This window comes from Eleutherodactylus coqui, chromosome 9, assembly GCF_035609145.1.
Source record: "Eleutherodactylus coqui strain aEleCoq1 chromosome 9, aEleCoq1.hap1, whole genome shotgun sequence".
Classification (NCBI taxonomy): domain Eukaryota; kingdom Metazoa; phylum Chordata; class Amphibia; order Anura; family Eleutherodactylidae; genus Eleutherodactylus; species Eleutherodactylus coqui.
In genome coordinates, this window is record NC_089845.1 from 82,755,562 (window position 1) to 82,778,433 (window position 22,872).

Consider the following 22,872-nt stretch of genomic DNA (forward strand, 5'->3'; position numbering starts at 1 on the left):
TCTGGGACACAATGGATCCCAGCATTCATGGGCATGTTTTTTAGAGAAATGTACCACCTATCTAGACAAAGTAAACCCCTTCATAGCAACATTATTCACTAATGGCAGTGTCCTCATTCGGTAGGATAAGGCATCCTGTTCCACTGCAGAAATGGTCCAGGAACGGTTTGAGAAAGAGAAGGAGTTCAAGATGTTGGTCTCCAAATTCCTAAGATCTCAATCTGATTGAACATCTGTAGGATGTGTTGGAAAATAAAATTCAATCTATAGAGACCCCAACTTGTAACTTACAGGACTTAAAAGATCTGCTGCTAATGTTGTGGTGCCAGATATGCCTTCAGAGTTCTTCTGTAGCGATCAAATGGTCAAATTGACTTCCTAAATTGTACTAGATGCTGTGCGTGTATAGGTCCCGGGTCAGAAATGCTATCTTTTCTCCTTAGGGAGAGCAACTATAAAGTGAGGAGACTCAAAAGACCACGCACGCTCCTCTGGGTAATATGCAAATAAGGGAGATGGAATAAATCCTCCACAGCGCCACCTATTGAAAGGCTTGTATAAAAAAGTCTGACTTTGACTTGAAGGAATGCTGCCTTTCAATAGGTGGCGCTGTGGAAGATTTATTCCATCTCCCTTATTTGTATAGGTCCCTTAATGTACTAAAGCCTCAGATGTATTACATATCTCAAGAACAGAAACCACAGCCTTTGTTTTAGGATGCACATAAAAAGGCTATCTGAATATCATACATTAATTCCACACACAGAAGATAAAGAAGCAGATATGTACCGATGTGTCAGACTATGGGTTCCTAGCATATCTGCTGTTCCACATAGAGTGGGCCATTAGGGATTCATACGTTCTCCTCTCCCAACCACTGCCCTTCTTGAATAAGGGTCTCTATTCATTAGAACACCATAGTCTGAAACATTGCTACATTGTATCTACATGTGGAGAGACTGTGCAGTGGTGTGGCTTCTGTTCTTGAGATATGAATGCCTTCAGAGGTCTTGTGAATGCTACGTCTCGACAGGTCAGAGCTGTTTTGGCAGTACAAGGGGGATCTGGACAATATTAGGCAGGTGGATTTAACGTTACGGCTGATCGGTGTGTAAGCCGTTGTGAAAGACCGCACAATCAGACTATGCACAGTTGGTTTGTGGCCTATTACCATCAGATGCCTAGGTCTACATGGGAGCTATACACACAAATGGTAAGAAATTTCTGTAAAGAAGACTATATGAAAAGTTGGTTCATTTTTCATTTCGGATAAAGTGGAAAAGTTTTTAAAAAAGTCAATGTGTTATATTATTGGCAAAACATTACTTTTGCCATGTCATTACCAGAACTGCTGTTTGTAGCCATCTTTAAACCGACGGTATTATTAAACACACACGTTTAAATCATGCTGTTCTAATACCCCATCATAATACTGCCCGAAAGCTCCTATAATACTTCAGTGCCTCTACAACAGTGCTGCTCCAGAACCAAGTTGAGGAATCCCCCTGCCCCTAGCGTAGTCAAAGTGCGTGGGTGATCTGCCAGAATGACTCGATGGGCCCATAATTGTGCTGCCAAAGTACTTCCATGCCCACATTACAGTGCTGCCATAGTTAACCACATAATACCCGGATAAGGCAAGCTGTCAGCCGTGTTTATGCATGCTACTCTCCCTTTGCTCAGCTCTCCGCTGAGCTTCTAGTATACCATTACTTTATCTAGCAGCACAAAAACCAATACAGAGCAGAAGTATTCACACTGGTTTAGACCTCCAGCAATCCTAAGAGCAGGATGTTGAGGGCATGGCTGCAGGTATTGCTAGCAAGGTGGGATTTGCGCACAGCAAATGTAGCGATAGTACTAATTAGTTCTAAGGAAAAAGATGATGAGGCTAACAGTGATGACGGTGCAGGTGCAGTACAATTTTCTATCACTTTCTGTCACTCTTCTCTAAGACCCTTTTCCTGTTGTAAGCCAGATCTATGGAGCTGCTGCTAACTGTAATTCCACAGATTTCTTGGCCATACAGCAGCGGCACACAAGGTGATAAAAATACTTGTCAGAACTTGTGAAAATGACAAAATTAAAGCGAATACCTCGCTACGGTAATCCTATCCATATGACTCATCAGGGCATACGGACGTCATTGGACCGGGGTATTTCCCCACCCAAAACCAGCCTCTATAAGCATGATGGGAGAACTGCTCTGCTGGACTTGAGGACCTGTCACCTCTCCCAACACAACTGTTTTAGTAAATCCTTGTATTTCCCAAAAAACAACAATTCTGGAGAATCTTTTCTTTTTGCTCTGTGTTGTGCTGTTTCTCCGTTATTCCGCAGAAATAAAATGTATGAATGCTGTTCCCATTCTGCTTTACGCAGGAAGGTTTCCTACGCAGTCTGATACTGTCAGCCCCGCTTGGACAATGTCAGAGTGTAAGGACACCCCCCACCTGCTAACACCCAGATGACAATCTACTCTGTGTCTAAGTGGAATAACAGAGGAACAGCACAAAGTACAGTTATAAGAAAATTGTAATTTTACTTTTCCAAAAACCAACAAAAAAAAGCAAAAACAAACTACAGAAACAATGTAACACCACTACAATGCATTGGTAGACCCATAGCTGCAGTTAGTTATAGAACGGCGAATATCAGAATCCATTGAAATAACATTAAGATTTGTCCATTTATGAAGACATACCATGAGGAGAGGATGAATAGTTTTTTAAGGGTGCATTTTCACTTGCATTTTTTTAACACTGCGATATCGCTGCGTTTTTTTTCATACAATTGCCAATGGGACTTTCTAATGTTAAAAAAGCATCACACAAAAATTGCAAGTTTGTGGTTTGTGATTTTTGTGCGATACGTTTTTAACATTAGAAAGTCCCATTGACAATCGCGTAAAAAAAAACCCGCTGCGATATTGCAGCGTTAAAAAACGCAAGTGGAAAGGCACCCTAACAAACCCATTTCTGGAAAAAGGATGAAGCAGTAATGCTTTCATTCTTAACTTAAGGCTCATTTGCACGTAACGATCATCACTCAAAAATTGTTCAAACGATCAAAAATGACCGATAAACGTTAAGTGCACTCACTGCCATCGTGCACTTTTCATCTGAACGATGATTTTAAGGTAAGCCGCAGAGATATAAAGTATCTCTCAACAAACAGCATGCTGCCTTCTCCACTGGGGATAGGAGATTACATTGTATTCTGCAGGGAGCCGCATGGAGAACAATGCAGCTGTGCGCACAACTGGGTAAACCGTTCCGCTACCATTTTAACAATGTGCCAGGTGTCTACCTCCAGAAAATATATGGGCACAATTTTTTTTCTAAGTTCAGTTTCATTTTGCAATCTATGACAGTGCTTCATAAAATGCTCTCTCTTATCTTCTACTCGGGCTTTGAAACCCAGAGCTTGTTATATGATCACTACAGGCACTATCACAATATGTGATGAATGCTATGAAAAAAGAATAATGCATGGTACGTTACCTGGGATTTCCTCTCAATGCAGCATGATGAAGAGCATTAAATCCGTTGTTGTTTGTAATGGTGACATCGGCTGCAGCCTCTAACAACACAGCCAAAATATCATCCCGCTTCTTGCTGATGGCATCATGCAGTGGAGTATCGCCTTCTGAATCCTTAAAACCAAACAACACGATTTCGTTAAACAAGCTTTTTTTTTTTTTTGCAAAGTGGAAGAAAAACCCTAATAGGTGCTTTAATGTTTGTGAAATTACTGTATTTGGTCAATTAGTATTTGGCAAGATGTGCCAAAAAAGACAAATCACTTACCTGCAGACTTGGATGGCAACCAAAATCCAGAAGCGTTTTCACAACCTGCAAGTGGCCTTTATTCACTGCAATGTGGAGTGGTGTCTGTCTGCGCTTGTTACGGGCGTTTAAATCTGCACCCCCTCTATGTAACACCTCAATCACAGCACCTTCATCACCAAAAGCTGCATGATGCACTGCCCGATCTCCGTCTTTATCCTACAACATTAATAGAATGTGTCAATACAGACATGTTTCCATCAAAGAAAATTACAATTCAAAAATGGTAAAAAGTAAACGGATTGCTTGGCCAATTAGACACAGAGAAAATAAGGATTTAATTGCTGAGAGCCATTAGTGTGGGACCTCTCTATGAAGTGCCCTCGCAATGTCCATTGAGCTACTCCACAGCTCTAATTAACAGCTGCAGTGGTCTCCTTGTTGGACGCTACGGCTCTAAGTCGGTGCAGCGGAAAGAGCGGAGGGCCGGGTCTCCCTCACGTCACTTGTGGCAGCAGCATGTCGGCAATTAAGCCCTCATTTTCGCAATGCAGCCATTAATAAAATCATGGGCATAGGTAAACCCTGCTCCCCTGGCCTTACCTGGCGCTGTACGCAATCTAGCATTAACAAAACTACTGATAGACGCCCTTTAAATTATCATTTTACCATAAAAAGCAGCTTGTATAACCACTACTTCAACAGTCCTCATACTAAATAGATTTATTTTAATTTTTAAAAATTTTACATGAAGATCTGGTAAACAATCACAATGATATATTATAGTAATGAAAGTTTTCTAAAGATTACCTCAGCTTCCACATCCACATTGTGCTTCAGAAGTAACTTCAAAATGTCCACATGTCCATTCTGACTGGCTGCTTGCATAGCGGTGTGTCCAGCACACTGCCCATTCACCTAAAGCAGACAGCACGTAAAACAGTCAGTAAGCAGCTAATCACAGATAGGAATACCCCAACAACAAAAATGCTGAATGCCATTGGACAACGCTATACATGTTAAATGTTAATTTTTTTTTCCCCTCCTCACCCAAACTTTTGAAGAAAAAAAAAAGGTATTTTATACACAACTGATAGGAAAAAGAGAAGTAAATGAACACACAAACAAAAGCCATGACTGCCTGAAAAAATTACACACAAACACAACAAAAAGATACGGATTACTTACCGGTAGTCCCTTTTCCAGGAGTCATCACGACGGCCCCATTTACATATGGAGGTTGCCCTCTGACCCAGGTAGGGACAGGAAGAGTTTAAAAGCACCTCCCCTTCCACCCATGCTTCAGTGACTTACAAATTATCACGGTGGACAATGTTTACTAAACCAAATTTTACCTTCATTCGGTCATATTTACATTGAAAGAACATTAATTATTCTATAAGGGAGGGAACTATGGGCCGTCGTGATGACTCCTGGAAAAGGGACTACCGGTAAGTAATCCGTATCTTTCCAGAGCGTCATCCCGACGGCCCCATTTACATATGGAGTATACCAAATTATACGTGGTTTTAGGGCGGGACTACTGCCTGAGGGACTTTTCGTCCGTAGCTCAGGTCTTTGTCCGACTGGACGTTAACCCTAAAATGTCTGATAAACGTATGTTGCTAGACCAGGTGGCTGCTTTGCAATTTGCTCGGCAGACGCCTGGCCTTTTTCTGCCCAAGAGGAGGAGAGAGAGCGTGTGGAGTGGGCTCTAATTTTTTTCCCCCGGGGGATCGAAGCCCCTGGCTTTATATGCCTCTTGGATGGCAGTCTTGATCCACCTCGCAATGGTGCCCTTAGATGCCGTCTTTCCTTTTTCCGGCCCCTGAAATTGGAAAAAGAGGTTATTTTTGCGAAAGGAGCAGGTAGCCTCTAAATACACTAGGACGGCTCTCCTAACATCTAGGCTATGAAAATCTCGTTCTTTTCCATTGCGGGGATTTTGACAGAAGGAGGGCAGAGTGATTGTCTGCTCCCTATGAATTTTTGACACTACCTTCGGTGGGAAGGCTGGGTCCCGTTTAAAGGTAATCCGGTCATCTTGTATTATCATGTATGGTTCAATACAGTATAACGCTTGTATTTCCCCTGTTCTCCGAGCTGAAGTTATAGCGACTAAAAGGGTAACTTTTAGCGTAAGCAGTCTCAGGGAGAGTTGGGAGAGGGGTTCAAAGGGGGGTTGGCAAGACTATTTAGGACTAAGTTTAGGTCTTAGATAGGGAAGGTTTCTTTAATAAAAGGGTCGAAGTCTTTCTGCCCCTTTGAGAAACCTACACACCCCGCGGTGTTCTGCTAGGGGGAGGTCTAGGTAAGATCCTAGTGCTGCTGTATGAACCTTAAGGGTTCTCGGGCTAAGGCCTTCCTCTAGGCCTGCCTGTGAAATTCCCGAATTGCGGGTATGTCAAGCTCTGGGATTTCCCCTGGATCTATTTTGCAGAAGTCTGTGACCTTCCTCCGTATCCTATCATAGATGGCTGTCGTGATAGGTTTACGGCTTTTTGTCGGGGTATTATGGGAGAGTCCCTTCCCACGCAATATCATGCTTTCAGCCTCTATGCTGCTAGATTCAATTTTTCCGACCCCCGGATATGTTAGCGGGCCCTGGAGTAGGAGATCATCCACTACTGGTAGTAGAGGTGGACCCCGAATAGTCAAGGCTTTTAGTAGGGGATACCAGGGCCTTTTTGTCCCACATAGGGGCAACTAGTATGACTGACACCCGGCTGGTCTGGATTTTCCCGAGGGTGTGAGGGATCAGTGGGAAAAGGGGAAAAGGCGTATGCTAGGTCCATATCCCAGCTTTGGGACAGGGCATCTATCCCGCACGGGTTGGCTCTTGGATTCAGAGAGTAAAAGTCCCGGCATTTTGAATTTTCCCTCGGGGCGAACAGGTCTATCTGCGGTTCTCCCCACCGGCAACTTAGTTGGTCGAAGACTCGCTGGTTCAGCCCCCATTCTCCTGGAAGGATGCTCTGTCTGCTCAGGAAGTTGGCAACAACGCTTGTGGACCCTTTTAGATGGATTGCTGAGAGAAAAGACAGCACGTTGGACTCCGCCTAGCGGAGTATTTTTATCGCCAGTTGTTGCAGGTGTGGGTCGCGTTCCCCCTTGGTGGCGAACAAACGACAGAGCTGTACTATTATCAGTCAAAGTTTTGATATGCCTTCCTCTTACAGGGGGTTCTGCTGCCTTAAGGGCCTCCCAGATTGCCCTTAATTCTCTGTAGCTTGATGAGCGCTTAGCTACTTTGGCCTGTAGATTTAGGTCGGCTACTTGCGCTCCCCATCCTGTTTTGCTGGCATTTGTTGTGATGGGTATAGTAGGTTCTTGCGACCAGGAGGTACCTTTGCTTAGGTTCCTCTATGAGGTCCACCAGCGTAGGGACTCTGACTCGGACGGACAGGCTAACCTTATTATCCAGGGAGGTCTGCTGTCTGTCCCACCTGGCAAGAATGAACCTTTGTAGTTGTCGAGTATGGGCTTGTGCCCACGGTACTATCTGTATGCAGGCTGTTTAGGATGCCGAGCACCTTCATTGTTTCTCTGATAGAAACAGTCGTAGCCTGACAGAGGGAGGTTACTCTTTGGAGGAGGTCTTCCTCCTAGATGATGGAAGCCGAGATTCCTGGATGTGGTAGTCTAATAATACCCCCGGGTATAACTTCTGTGTACCAGGGTTCAGGTCGGACTTCTGTTTATTGACTATCCACCCAAACTGTTTAGGGTAGACAAGACCATAGATAGGTCTATACGTATAGTCCTTCTGTCCTCGACACTGACAAGAAGTCATCCAGATATGGGAATATACGGATTTGGTTCCGTCTGAAATAGGCTACCATCTCTATTATTATCTTTGTGAACACCCGAGCAGCAGTGGAGATTCCGAATGGAAGGGCCATAAACTAATAATGTTGGATCCTGTCACCCTCCCGCCGAGCGAATCTCAAGTATTTGTGATGGACTGCAGCTATTGGGACGTGACAGTATGCATCTTTGGGATGCATAGTGCACTTTACAGTATCCCGGTCTATCAGTGAGACGATAGACCTCACTGTTTCCATCTTTAAAAAAATTTTTTCATTTATATGAAATAAATTTATTTAGGGCCTTAAGGTTAAGGATAGTCCTAATGGAACCGTTTGGTTTTTATTAGAAATAAGGGAGAATAGAATCCCTCACCTCTTTCATAATCAGGGACTTGTGCAATGCCTTTTAAGTCCTTGAGTTCCTGTACACCTTTTATGAGGTTCCCTTGATCTTGTAGGGACCCAGGGGAGGTTATGAGGAATCTCCTAGAGGGTAGAGAGTGGAACCCAATTCGGTACCCTGCTTCAATTATTCGGAGTACCCAGGGGTTAGATGTTATCCCCTGCCACTGACTTAGATAGCGTGCTAATCTACCCCCTGTTTGTTCAGGAGAGGGTTGAGCTTCCTTAACCCGACCTCCCTTGGGGTACGCCATCTTCCAGTTTTCCCTTTAACTTCGGGAGGTGGCTGGCGCCTCGGAAAGGATGGTTTCCTGTAAGGCTATCTGTCGCTGATTTTCTCCAGGATCTTGTCCAGGACGGGCCCAACATGTATTCCCCTTAGAGGGGGATGGTGCAGGGCTTGTTTTTTGATGTCACATCTGCGGCCCATGTCTTCAGCCATAATGTGCATCATATCTTACTATCCCCGCTGATGCATCAGTCAGAAAGGCGGTAGCCATTTTTAGGAGGGAAAGACAACCGGCTGACTCCTCTCTAGGGGCCCGATCTATGATGGAGGCTTCCAGCCTATTTATGCATAGGACCATCGATCTGGCCACAGAAGTCGAGGCTATGTTCTTATCCATTGGATAAGACAGTTGTGAGGTATCTTCAGGGCCCAAAAGGGGTTTTCTTGCTTTTTAAAGTAGAGCGCGCCTGGCAGTAATCCGCCTAGTCGCGATGGCAGTATGCCTTCAGCTGTCACTCTACCCCCCAGTGGGTACTCATTGCACCGACCTCGGAAGGACAGAAGGCTGAGTCGACCCTGAGCCGGCTACCTGACGTACGCGGGGTTTGAACCCGCGCCTTGATACCGCTATTCTTTTTTCAGGCTCCTGCCATTCATCGGCAATTACCTGTTGTAGGGTCTAGTTGACCGGGAACATGGTATTTTCCCCCGGAGGCCGCCGAGCGTTTTATCTTTGTTTTATGGAACGCTTCACGAATTTGCGTGTGCGTCTATCGTTCCAATTTTAGTATATGTGCTGCCGAAGCGAGCACTATCCTCGGCGGGTGATCCTCTATCTGCATTGTCTCCCTCACCGCCTTGATGAGGTGCGCAATGTCATTTGAGGAGAAATAATACTTTTCCTCATCCTCTAAAAGTACTGGCGGGTCCTCTAGCTTTTCTTCAGACGGGAGCTGCAGGGATTCCCGGAAATTGGGCTCGCCAATTCGGTTTGTCTTGGCCTTTTAGGGACCCGTGACGGACCTGGCTGAGCCTGGGGAAGGGATGCCATAGAGGCCTGCCCTGATCCTACAGCGGATGCCTCTGCTAGTATCTTCCCTGTGCATTCGTCGCATAGGGTATTTTTTTTTTTTTTTTTGGGGGGGCCGCTATCGCAGCAGCGGCGGCCGGAACATGCAGACCGTGCGAGGGAGACCTGCGCTGCTGAGGCGACTTACGGCTCAGTCGGCGCCGCAGGTCGGGGATGCAGGGACTTGTGAGTGTGTGCGGCCCCGACCTCTACCCCCTAGGGGGGTGCGGTAAGTCCTTACTCTTTAGACTCTAACCCATACCACAATGGGGGAGAGGGGAGAGAAAAGGGGGACATATATGCATCCAATCCAGTACAGCGTTAATTTGCATTCCGTTTTTTGGCATATAGCCTACTCACGGCTTGTAGGGTATCTGTTTCTCCCTCTCGTGCTGAGCTGTCGCGGGTAGACATGCTGTTTGGCACTTCTAGTCAGTCAGCAGGATATCTCCATGGAGTAGAGCCTGCTTTAGATGGGAGAAACTTTGAATTTGGCGCCATTTCCGGGTTTTCACCGGTAGCCACGCCCCCTACGTCGAGCGCGTGACGTCACCACGCCGGATGACGTCACCGCTATGCGAGCCGAGGATCCAGGAGCTCCGGGAGGCCGCCGCTGCTGTTCCTCTGCCAGGAGGAACTATCCCATCGCGGTAGCGGCGGCCGGAACATGCGGACCGCGCGAGGGAGACCTGCGCTGCTGAGGCGACTTACGGCTCAGTCGGCGCCGCAGGTCGGGGATGCAGGGACTCGTGAGTGTGCGGCCCCGACCTCTACCCCTCCAGGGGGATCGCACAGCGTGCGGGAAGTTTTCTTCTGGTAAGTCTTCTTCCTTCTCCTGCAGCTCTGGAGCTGCTCCTCTGTCCCACCGTAGGGACAGGAAGACACTGAAGCATGGGTGGAAGGGGAGGTGCTTTTAAACTCTTCCTGTCCCTACCTGGGTCAGAGGGCAACCTCCATATGTAAATGGGGCCGTCGGGATGACGCTCTGGAAATAAAGATCTAATTTTTTGTTACGTAGATCAGAAGCAATCTGCAGTAACAAAGATGCTTCCTGACCCAGTTCTCATTTAGGGCTAATGCCCACGGATAGATTTCTGCTGCATTTTACGTGGTGGAAATCCGCTGCGTTGCCCCACAGCTATTAGGTTCTATTGAACCTAATAGCTCAATGCTCACGGTGCGGAATTCCGCAGCGTGAAATAAACCGCATGTTCTAAATGCCGCGGAAATATGTGCGGGCGGCTTCCACAGTAGTCAATCGAAGTTGGCCATCACGCTATACTTCCGCTGTATCACAGCGCAAGTGTAGCGTGAATATGTGTCCCCAACCACCGCCAGCATGTTATATGACGCTGTACTGCGCATGCGCGTTATGCGGGACTTCGCGCAGCGGATCCGGGAGGTAAGTATGGGGTCTTTGGGGGGGCACCGTGACGGACTCCGCTGCGGAATTCCGCTGGCAGAGTCCATCACAGCCGTGGGCATGAGGCCTAATTTTTATTTTAAAACCTGTTATAATGAAACAGAGTCCAAAATGAACTTCCTTACATCAACATCTGGCCTTTTCACCAAGTCTTCTACTTTAGCAACATCGCCATTTGCAGCCGCTTTCACCAGCTCCTCATTAAGATCTCCAGATTCCTGTGTTTCAAACAGTTTCTTTAAGAGTTGCGACAGTCTCTCTAGGGAAACAAATGATTGAGCATTATCAAAGGTCTTCATACGTAACAGTCAGTACATGCATAGTGGCTACCTGCAAGTTTCAGAGACACGGGGCTTTCGCATAAGGCAAACATCTCTGAAAGCTGCACATACACAAAACATATTAGCTGATAAATCCCAAATATCACACCTGGATGGGTTTCTGGGTAATAAGCCTGACTGTCCCCTGCAGTCTGCCATTTGCACAAGTAAAATCAGGTTGCATTTGAATAAGGGCTCATTAACACGACCGTGATTTGGGGGCACATTACACCTGTGATGCTTGGCCACGTGACACGCAGTGAATTAAGTCAATGGACTTTCATTGATTCATTCAGATCAGCGTGTCAACACAGCGTGGATAAGTGCGAGAAAAAGATTGAAGCATGCTCTATTTCTCCGTGTACCATGCAGCGTGAGCCCTACGCTGCCAATGCAAAAGTAACGCTGTCCATATACAACACATCGCACATGGGTGGCGATTCATACATAACCCCTCTCTAAAACAGAGCAGGGAATTAAACAGAAAAAGACAAAGTCACACTGTGCATGACCGTGTGCGTGCGATATGCAGTCATATGCAGTACACTCGCTGCCGGGATCACAGACTGGTAAGACGCTGCGAGACAGCAGCAGCGGTTTAAGCATATGGTCGTGTGAATGAGGCCTTAGTCCCATGCTTTCTTACCTAAGGACATAAGAATCTCATGTCCTAGGCAGAAAATTCATCCGTGCTCGGCTAATTGGAGTAGCATACTTCTGGGGCAGTCAGAAAAAAAAATGCCCACGGGCGGATTTGAACCTAATAGCTCAATGCTCACGCTGCAGAATTCTACAGCGGAATTGCCGCGGAAATTGTAGTCAATGGAAGACAGCCATCACGCGATAGTAGTCATGTGAGCACAGCTGAAGTATCGCGTGATTATGCGTCACCGGACACTGCGCCATCGCCCACTGTCAGCGCGTCATGCGCTGTACTGCGCATGCGGGCCGGCTCGCCGGACGGGACTTAAGCGGCGGATCCGGAAAGGCGAGTATGGGGTCTTTGGGGGTCGCGTGACGGACTCTGCTGCGATATTGCGCTGGCAGAGTCAGTCACGGCCATGGGCATGAGGCCTAAAGTATATGGCTTCTCTACATGACCACTTGATCTTGGACTAGATCCACATTAACATCCAGCAGATAAAGAGAAATAAAGCTCTGGGACTACCTCCAGTTGCACTGCTTATTGCAGATCCTACAGAAGCCACCTTGGAAACAGCAGTTGGGTTATATGTCCATGAGGTTCCACAAACTTCCACTTTTAAGTCGCTGTCTGAATAAATCTGCTGAACTCTTCCAACTTTACCGAGAGTCTGAAAAATGTAAAGGCATGGAAGGTACTAATTATTAAGCAGTGAGGCGTAAAAAAACATTTCATTCAGATCAAACCTGCTTAAAGTGCAATTATCCTATCAGTGGCAGACGCAGCCACTACCTCCAATTTCATGGTAAACCGCCTCACTGGCCAGCAAACTTAGAAGTACAAGATGATAATATTCCAATGTACAGGAAAAACCAGCAAACTCCAAGTCGGTGTTTCACCAATTACAGCGCCGCGTGCCCGAACACATTTACATGAGGACACTTGGAATTAAAGTGTAACTGTACTTTCTGAAAACCTTTGACATGTCATAAGGACAATATCAAAGTTTTTGATCTCGGGAGGGCCATCTGAAGAGGAACCCACAAACTTTTTATCGAGTCTGTTAGAGTAGGGCGATATCTCTGCAGCGCCGCATTCTAAGACTCACAACATTTTTAATCTTTGCCAAATGACCTGCGAGAGGGGTTGTTTAGTGCGAGACAAGCTGAAGTTCCCATTCGATGAATGACAAAATAGCAATTACAGCATTTTGTATTCATTTACGACATTCATATTTTGTAGGATAATAAGCCTAATATTTTTATAGTACGGGTCATTAAAAATGCAGCAATGTGCAATTTTTTTCCATAATAAAGGGCGTTTGTAGGAAAAAAAATAAACATTTTCTCACACACATTTTTTGTTCCAAGGGGACTTGAAGATGCAGTGCTGTATACTTATGATAGGTCAGCAATCAGAGAGAGGATAGGCTGACATGCCTGGCAGATTCAAAGGTCTTCATCAGGCCTCTTGCTGCCATAGGAACTCAGCAGCTCCCAGCAATTGCATTGATAACCTATCACCTGCTTACATGCCGTGATCACTATTGATTGCAGCATGTAAGGGGTTAAACAGTCGGGACTTGAGTTCTCTCCATTTCCAGCCGTTAGATCAAGACTCCAAAAGTCAGCAGACAGCCGAGTCCTGGCTCTTGCCAACACAGGACTCCCATACTAGCCTTACACTAGGCCACCATGTTTTTTTATGATAGCCTAGCGTAAGGCACCTTAGTTAGCTCTGTAAAGCTACATATGGCCGTTCACTAAGGCTTCCCTCACACATGCGTTTGCAGTAAACGCATTTTTCAACGCTGCATTTACAGCGATTTCAGCAGCACTGGCATGCGTTATGCCAGCGTTTTTAGCACAGCTGATAACGCAGCCAAGGAAACTGAAGAAAAAAAAATCAAGCACTCACCTAGTGGGCACCGTCCGCCGTTGCAGCAGGCTTCCAGGCACTTGTCTCTTGCTGGTAACAGAGTTTCAACACCAGACCTCCAGCAAAAGATTGCTCTGATTGGATTAGCCAATCACAGCTATTCAATGGATGAATGGCTCGCGGCTCAGCCAATCAGAATAATCTCATGCTGGAGGCGGGGTCTTCAAACCACATCACTAGCAAAAGATCCTCTGACAAGTGCCCGCAGTCCCAGAAAGCAACGCCAGGGACATGGACAGTGCCAGCGAGGAGAGTATAACTTCTTTTTTTTTTTTTTGGTAGTGCAGCAAGTGCTCCATTTAGCGCTGCCCGAAACGCATCATCAAGTTGTGCCACGCTTTCAAGAGCGCTGCTAACACTGCCTATTTATTTAAATGAACAACGCAGGGCTGAAAACAACCACAGATAGTACATGCATCGCTATCAAAGTGTGGCGTTCAAGGCGCTGCATTTTGACACTTGTGTGGACAGCCCCACTGAAATGAATGGGAGCCTTGTACAGCCTTTAGCGCTGCGCTGAAAAGGCAGCAGTAAACACTGTAGAAAAACCATCTGTGTGAGGGAGGCCTAAGGCTTTAAGAAACACAATTTGACAAAAACATCACATACTACTTTCAGTGATTATTATAAACACAGAAATAGGACATGCCGCGATTTGTTTACCGCGCAAGTTTTCGCGCTGTCAAACCGCGGCTGTCTGCACAGGATTGCATTATCTATGGCAGCAGACACAGGCGGAAATTCTGCGTGAAATCCCGCCGCAGAATTTCTGCCCGTGGGCATTTGGCCTGTCAATTATCACTCCCACAAATGAAGATAAAGCACTAATAGTTTTTTTCTCAGCAGAAACCCATTACGATTTAGAGACCCCTGTAAAAATAAGCAAACATATACCAGACAGACAAAACTGGCTATTAGGACTTACAGGAAGCATGGCTTCCGCCCATTCTCCATGACCTCGTTGAAGTAGTTTTATTCTCTCCAAGTCGTAGCAGATCTGTACAAGATCCCCTACTTGGAACTGTGAAGCTCCTCCTTCAGCGCCTTGTGCAGCGTCTCCACTTCGGACGACATTAGCTTTGGTAAGAACCGCTGGATTAAACGTCCATCTAAGAAATGAATCATAATTCACAGATTGAAAGTTTGCATCGCTCTGCTGTCTGTTATATTAGGAAGCACAAAACATTCACAATTTCATTCATTCAAAAAAGCATTTTCGGTTGATACTACATTCATTTTATCATGCATTTATGAATATCTTTGTGCTTCATATATGCAGCTTATATATCAGCTCTGACTAGCACTATATGCTGCGGAGCTTTGTACTACACCTGACACCCTGCAATGGCGAGGATCGGAAATAACTCATTAGTGACTGCAACAATGTTTTAATATGGTTTAGATTAATGCTAATTGGGGGACAGCGCATATAAAAAGGCTTCCATCGCAGAAGGAGTAAGGCCCCAGAAGCAGAGCATAGTCTGGCGCAGATGACCGCCATGTGAAGACTTGCAGGGTTTATTACATGATGAGGTTATGCCTAGGTTTGGGGGTAGAATACAGGATCAGTTTATACCTTCTGGATGCTATAGGCATTTACACGTCATATTTTGAATTCATTACGTAGCTTGCAGCAAGAACTAGTTGTGGTGTTCTTGGTGCAGCCTTTGAAGGAAGGTTTTAGAAGTAGAGCAATGGGCACTATATTAATAGTGACTGGCGTCAGGCCCCTGGCCGGGTTGGAATGTGAAATATCCCAGCAGAATTAGACCTGGCGCCCCCCAGAGACCATATACTCACCTGTCCGGATGCATGGCAAGTGTCTCGTCTGGCGCGTATGCGCCATTCATTACGCACCGGGCTGTGGCGCAGATTCCCGTGAAACTTTTGCAGTGCTCACACTGCGGAAGTATCGCGGGACGGACAGCTTCCTCTGACTGCAATGGAAGCGGTCCACATGGTTTTCCGCATAGATTAGAACATGCTGCGATTCTCCCCCACGAGCGGAAAACCGCAGTTGCTTTCCGCTCGTGGGCAGGTGAGAATCATTTATCACAGCATGTCTATGGATGATCACTGCTGCGGAATTTGCGACGGGTGTCTGACCACGAATTCCGCAGCGATAATCGCCTAAGGGTGCCTTCACACTGGTGATAAAATCGTGCGATGCGAGAGCGAGTGAAAAGGCAGGAATATGAAACCCATGCTTTTCAATGGTTTCCTTCAAATTTGCAATGTTTTCACTTATGCAATGTCCCATCTGTCTGCATTTTGCTTTATCTCCCATGTTTCCCTATGCAGCTTTTTTTTTTATTTCATCACAAAGCAAGAACGTGCGATTTTCATGCAATGTAATGCATTTTTAACATTAATGGGTTCATACAGGTTTTTTTTTGAAAAAAATTTCCATGACATTTCCATGACAAAATCTTGATTTTTCAACGACACTCACGGAACTCAAAATAAACAGTACAGAGTCTTAAAGTGTAAGTGAACTAATGTTTTGCCAGTAGTTAACCTAAACATTACAGAATCTGGACCACCACTACAACAGAATTACATTAAGAAAGTTTTCTAAAAGTCTTTTTTTTTTTAAACAGACTTTACTCTAAGATAGAAAACTTCTTGGAATATTCTGACATACCAGCTCCTCTGATCACCCAACCATCCTCCCATCTTTAGCGTATGAACTGCAGTTAATTAAATTAAATACAAAAAAATAATCTCTCAGTGACACGGGTGAAAAAAAACACCAATCTGACTCTTAGCAAGACTCAGAAAAAATTTCCATGACCTTTCCAGGTATTGCATGACTCATCAAATTCCAGGTTTTCCATGACGATCATGAACCCTGCATTAGAAAGTCCTACTGATTTTCGTCTTAAACAATTATGGCAAAAACATGTGAAAAAAATCTTAAGTGGCAGTGATGTTTTTGCGGCAATATCGCGATCGCCAGTGTGAAGGAGCCCTTATTAAGGACTTTGAGCGCTCAGGAGGTGACATAAAGATAAGGTTGCGGGCCCTGAAAAGTGGAGGTAGAAAAAAACCAAAACAATAAAATTGCTGTCAAAACTGTCTGCCAGGGTGTTAAAAGCAGTGAAACTTACGTCGCTTTTGCGCGAGACAAGCTGTTGGGTAAGCAATGAGTAGCGATGCTCGCTTTTGTGCCGTTACACAGGAGCAAGTATTGCTGGCATCGCTCAGATCGCTTCCCGCGCTGGGGTGCTCCCCCCCTGCCCGCCACCATTCACAGTAATCAGATATTTGTCCACCATGACGGACCGCTGTTTACACTGAACGGCTAGTCCTTTAGTTTTCTGCATGCAGACACTGGACAACTAAGCAATTTTTGTTTGGTCGGTAGGACGATTATCATTCGGATTCCTGGAGGAGCGCGGGATTCTGAACAATAATCGTCCTGTGGAAAAGGGCCATTTCAGGCAGAATAAAGTAAAAAGCAGCTTATGATCTTTTGAAGCCATCAGTGAAAGAAATGTACAGTTTCCTACTATCAGCTGCATCAGAGTGGGGAAGAAGACGACTAAGGTTCTTCACTTGATTGGTGACAAGAAACCATGAAGAAGGTCTTCTGTTAGATTTTTATATCTCACAGATGCCCAGTATTTACACGTGAGCCGATCAGTCATAATATTAACCCCTTAACGACCATCCACGGTTTCTGACAGAAGCTGTTAAGGGGCTTTATTCTGCAGTGCCGTATGAGACGTCTGGTGCGAGTCTCACGTGCCAGGGAGAGCAGGTGCTCAGCATCCTGGTATTTAAACAGCAGGGACCGAAGAAACCATCGATCCCCACTGTTTAACCCTTCAGAGCGACCATGGCATGTAAAAGGCTAACAGAAGGAGGGGGCTCCCTCTCTCACCCATCAGATCCTTGAGATGTGATTGCAGGGTCCTGATGGGTTGCTATAGCCCTCAGAGGCTAGAATATAGCCTCCGGCACTCTGAACTGAACATTACCAATACAGTGCAGAGCTTCCTCTCCTGTCCTCCTATCATGCACTGCGCTCAGGAAATTGCTATAGACAGGGGAGGAAGTAGCAAATGTTGACAAGATGTCAAAAAGAAGTAGAGATACCTTTCAGGTGGAGGGTCATGTGACAGGTAGAAAATGAAGAAAGTAGCTAGACCGGGTAATCCATTACAAGATAAAGTATTGTGATTATGTACATTAGATTTTAAAATGTTAATCTGTGCCTGGCATACCCTTTTAATAGCGCTAAAGTTGCTGAGTGTAGGGATGTAAACATTTTATGATGTCATTCCTATGTCAGAACATGGTTTAATTAGTCTGCAGCGCCAACATTGTACTTCGAGATGGCAATTTTAATCCGCCATCCTGCCCGCAATTCAGTTATTCTCCATTAGCTCTGCAGGAAGACGGCTGGCGATCAGACAGGTGGCAGTGTGAGGGAGCAGTAATCGGTACATCCATGAATACATCAGACTCCTATGCAAAAGTGACAGCACAAAATACAATGTGATGCTGCAGATAACTGAAGCAGGAAAGACTAAATACACCACTTACATCCATCCATATACCCAGCATCCCAATAGCTATTAAATAGTATCCTCAGATCGGGCACCATTCTCCTGCCAACAGGTTCCCTTTACAAGATTTGCTGCTTAAGTCCGGGTACCACAGAACACTGTCAGAAGTCCGAGCGTAAGCAGGTCAAAGCTGTTCTGGCAGCATGAGGATCACTCACATAATATTAGGTGGTTTAAAGGTTATGGCCGACTGGTGCATATACACACATATCAGCAGCTCTTCTTATAAGCAGAAGACTATTTCCCTACACTTCCATACGTTTCAAAGCTCCTTATGGCAAAGCATGCAAAAGAATAAGTGGCTGCCAGACACACGTGGGCTGCTTATCTCCCAGACCAACAAAGGGTCAGACAGGTTCAAATCCACCCTGTTCAGTCCTTCCCACTCATGTCTCTCAGCTCTCTTGGACATTAGACAGATGCCAGACAAGATTGTTGCCATACTCCACCAATACCTATTCAATGCCACTGGCAGCTTTAGTGTTAGAGGCGTCTTGGATTGCAATCCCACCTTCTATTAGATGTTATTGACATTAAGGGGGCTTTCTGAATAACTGGTGGCAGTGGGGAGATGCACTGTAGATTAAAAAAAAATTTAAAAAAATGAACACAGTACTCACCGGTTCCCCAGCGGCCACTCGCCATGCTCCGCTTTTCTGTTTACTTAGGCAGCAGCAGTCACATATGGGTTATTTAATTACGTGACTGCTGCAGCCAACAGAAGGCCCAATAGGGACATCCTCAGTGACCTCTCGTAAACACGTCTGAGGCTTCTACATTAGAAGCCCATGTAACAGCTTTATGGGACATCACTAGGTCTTCTCGTCCGGTGAGGTCACCTATCAGATGCCGTGGTGGTGTTCCAGCACCTTAGCAATTTGTATAGTTTTGGGCACGGAAAGGGGAACAAGGGCTCAAAACTATATTAAAAAAAAAAACCTTGGACAATCCCTTTAACGCATGGGTGCTTTTGTATGGCTTCACTTACCTGTTTCCACTAGGATATTGCACAACAATATCATGGTCTTCATCAATGCCGCAAACGGTGCCCGTGGTTGTTAATGTTTCAAACATGCCATCAGTCCATCCGCCATGGCCATGCTGCAATGACTGGACAATTTCCAGCTCCAAGTCAATATTTACAAGGTCTCCAATAAGCAAGCCTCCTGGGTTACGATTACCGTTCTGCTCACCTAAATGCAAAAAAGACATGTACACAATGCTTACAAGGGGGCTTTTTTTTCTTTCCTTAAAGGGAATCTGTCCGCTTGAACATGCTGTCCAAAACGCAGGCACCATGTTATAGAGCCGGAGGAGCGGAGCAGATCGTTATATAATTTTATATCTCTGTACATTGTGAGCTGAACAGTCCAATGGGCGGGGCTATCAGTGATTGACAGCTATTTCTATATGTACAGTCCTACACAGAGCAGCCAATCACTGATAGCTCCGCCCACTGGACTGTTCAGTTCAAAATATGCAAAGACCTAAATGAATGAAAACGCAAGTTATACTGAAACTATATATCAATCCCCATAAAACTATACATCAAGCCACTCCTCCTGGTCTATAACTTGCTGCCTGCATTTTGGACAGCATTTTCACACTGACAGATTCCCGTTAAGGACTTAATAATGAACTAAAAAACAAGGTTAAAGCTGTTGATACATGTTCTGCTATTTGATACAAAGTGGTGTGTAAAGGCCCATTTACACGCAGCGATTACAGTTCAAAATTAATTCAAATGTACGAATTTGCGCAATAATAGTCACGTGTAAATGCGAAGCCATCGTGCACTATAGGTTTATTTGTCGCTTATCGCAGAGTTTCAGCCTGCATAAAAATAGTGGTTGGTTTGCTTTTCGCTTAGTTTAAATGGCATTCCATCAGTCTTTGAAGGACTGAACAACTTGAGGGGAGGGGTGATTCTTTACTAATGCTGGCAGAAGACAATGGCTTTTCTTCCCACTAGTTAAAACCCTGCTAGCCAGAGGTTCCTCGTATAAACACACGCCCACCTGAGCAAACATATACAGTGTTTACTTTAGCCAATGAGGGAAATTGAGAGGATTTCAAAAGATTGCCTGTACATTTAAATGCTCAGCATGTCTAAGCAAAAAAAAGTGGTTAATTCGTTTGTTCAAATGATGTGTACAAATGGGGCTTAAACCAGCTAGATATTGTATGAAAAGACACAGGGTGCTTGATGATAATCCTTTTAAAGTTGCAGGAATCATTCCTGAAATATGAGGTAAGAAGTTAATCCCTGCTAATCCTAATTGGTATTGCTAACTATCGTAACAGTCTGTAATGGAGCCTGCAACTGCATTGACCAGTGCTTCCTGTGCCCTAATGACCAAACGAGAGGCAGGTAGTGGAGACCAGTTAGCGCATCTTATCAGTTGCAAAGTAATGTCTCTTTTACACGGGCCGACAGTTGTTTAAACGACTGCATGAGCGCCGACGTCACCTCTAAGGTCGTCAGCGTTCGAGCAAAGTGTTTAGGCTATAATATAATCGCTGGTTTCTCGCTCAGTGCTTCACTTTCTATGTGAAGCACTAGGCAGAGAGCGTTTACACCCAACGAAAGGCCAGCGACCCGGCAATTATTTTTTCGTGGACTGAAAGTCAGCAGTAAACAAAAGTGAACGAATAGTGAGCGATTTGTTTTCTTATTTACACAGAACGATTGTTAAAATGTGTTCGTTGGAACGATTTTTGAGCGATTATTATGTGTAAAAGGACCATTAAAGGGGTTGTCTCGCGGCAAACATCAAAATTTTACTTTACCCCATTCGCCCTGTCACCCCCCCTGGCATAAAATAGCAATTTAAAGCGGTTTTTAAGCCGCTTGCTACTCACCGATCCGACGAAATATGAAGTTTTAAAAATCTTCTGCCTAAGATGGCCACCGGTCCTTTCCCAGGGATGCACTGCGGTTTTCTCCCATGGTGCACCGTGGGTCTTCTCCGATGGTGCACCATGGGCTCTGTGCGTTCCATTGCCAATTCCAGCCTCCTGATTGGCTGGAATCGACACACGTGACGGGGCGGAGCTACGATGACGACGCGGTGACCAGCTCTCCGGCACGAGCGGCCCCATTCACCAGGCAGAAGTCTGCACAGCGCAAGTGCGTCTAAAAACGCCAGAAGCCAGCGAAATTAGACGGAGCCATGGCGACGGGGACGCCAGCAACGGAGCAGGTAAGTGAATAACTTCTGTATGGCTCATATTTAATGCACGATGTACATTACAAAATGCATTAATATGGCCATACAGAAGTGTATAACCCCACTTGCTGCCGCGAGACAACCCCTTTAAATAGTGAATTTCTTAACATAGCCCTAAAGGCTTATTCAGACGACCGTATATCGGCTGTGTATTCACGTTGGCCGATATACAGCGTCCCTCTCTGCAGGGGGAGGAGGCTGGAAGAGCCAGGAGCAGTGCTGAGCTCCCGCCCCCTCTCCGCCAACTCTTTACTAGTTGCAATGAGGGGAGGTGGGATGGGGCGGAGCTAATTCCCGGTACTTAGCCTCGCCCCCATCCCGTCTCATTGCAAATAGTGCAGAGGGGCGGAGAGGAGGCAGGAGCTTAGAGCACTGCTCCCGGCTCTTCCAGCCTCCTCCCCCTGCAGAGAGAGACGCCGTATATCGGCCGGCGTGAATATCTGGCCGGTATACAGTCATCTGAAGCCGCCCTAATATTAATACATCATCAGGAAGAAGACAGAGACAGCTAGCTAGGTACCACAAAACTCACCCAGGACAGGACAATGGTCTCTGTAAAACGAGCCTCCTTTGGCATCCTGCACACACTTCAGGTCAGACTGAAATAAATATTACATCCAGTTAATGCATGCCAATTGTAGAATACCAACACACTGCTGCATACCAACTCCGCTGTCACGCCTGCGTTAGGGTCAGCTCAGGGTTTCCGTCTCTCTGCTCTATTTTTGGAGGAGAGAAACTGAAATCAAACTGGAAAAAAAAACGGATCCCTATTTTTCCCCATTGATTTCAATGGGGTTTCAAGAAAATGGATTTGCTTCTGTTTGCTTCCATTCCATCAGGTTTCTGTCTTTTTTTGGACGGAAAAATAACACTGCAGACTGCACTATTTTTCCATCTAGAAAAATGGAAACCTGACAGAATGGAAGCAAACGGAAAGGCTTCTCAGTTGTATTGTTTGAAAACCCATTGAAGTTAATGTGGAAAAAGGGATCCATTTTTCTCAGTTTTATTTCAGTTTCTCTCCACCAAAAACGGAACAGAGACGGAAATCCTGAACTGACCCTAACGGAGGCGTGACCGCAGCCTTACTGTAATCGCAATCAAACCAATACAAGCAAAATGTTTATTGGTCCCTTTAGCTCAGCGGTTCCCAATTTTCTTCAGCCATGGAGCCCTTTTTTGAAGCAAAATTTTCTCCTGGAGTCCTAAGAAAGCGGGACAGAGGGTGTGGTCAGGGGAGGGGTTAGGGGAGGGGCTTTCATGACATTTTTACCTCCGTCGTTACAAAACGGACAGGGCCGTTTAAAATAAAAAACATGGAGGAATGCTGGAGCGCTGGGTGGGCTATTGATATGCATTATATTTAAAATTAACATGCTGCAGAATAAAATCCCACATCTCATGTCGGTGTCCACACGGGTTTTGTGCAGATTTTTCCAGAGCG

At 45.5% G+C, this 22,872-nt stretch overlaps 1 protein-coding gene across 2 annotated transcripts in view; it reads right to left on the reverse strand.

The window, feature by feature from the left end:
* Positions 1–22,872, reverse strand: part of MIB1 (MIB E3 ubiquitin protein ligase 1) — an 82,401-nt gene that overhangs the window by 42,111 nt on the left and 17,418 nt on the right. For both annotated transcript variants that reach the window (XM_066579631.1, XM_066579632.1), the window contains exons 5-12: positions 21,958–22,024; positions 19,184–19,388; positions 14,547–14,730; positions 12,209–12,353; positions 10,846–10,979; positions 4,599–4,706; positions 3,810–4,007; positions 3,504–3,655 (exon numbers count right to left, since the gene is read on the reverse strand). In XM_066579631.1, the coding sequence (XP_066435728.1) occupies positions 3,504–3,655; positions 3,810–4,007; positions 4,599–4,706; positions 10,846–10,979; positions 12,209–12,353; positions 14,547–14,730; positions 19,184–19,388; positions 21,958–22,024 (1,193 nt within the window). The remainder of the gene's footprint in view (positions 1–3,503; positions 3,656–3,809; positions 4,008–4,598; positions 4,707–10,845; positions 10,980–12,208; positions 12,354–14,546; positions 14,731–19,183; positions 19,389–21,957; positions 22,025–22,872) is intronic.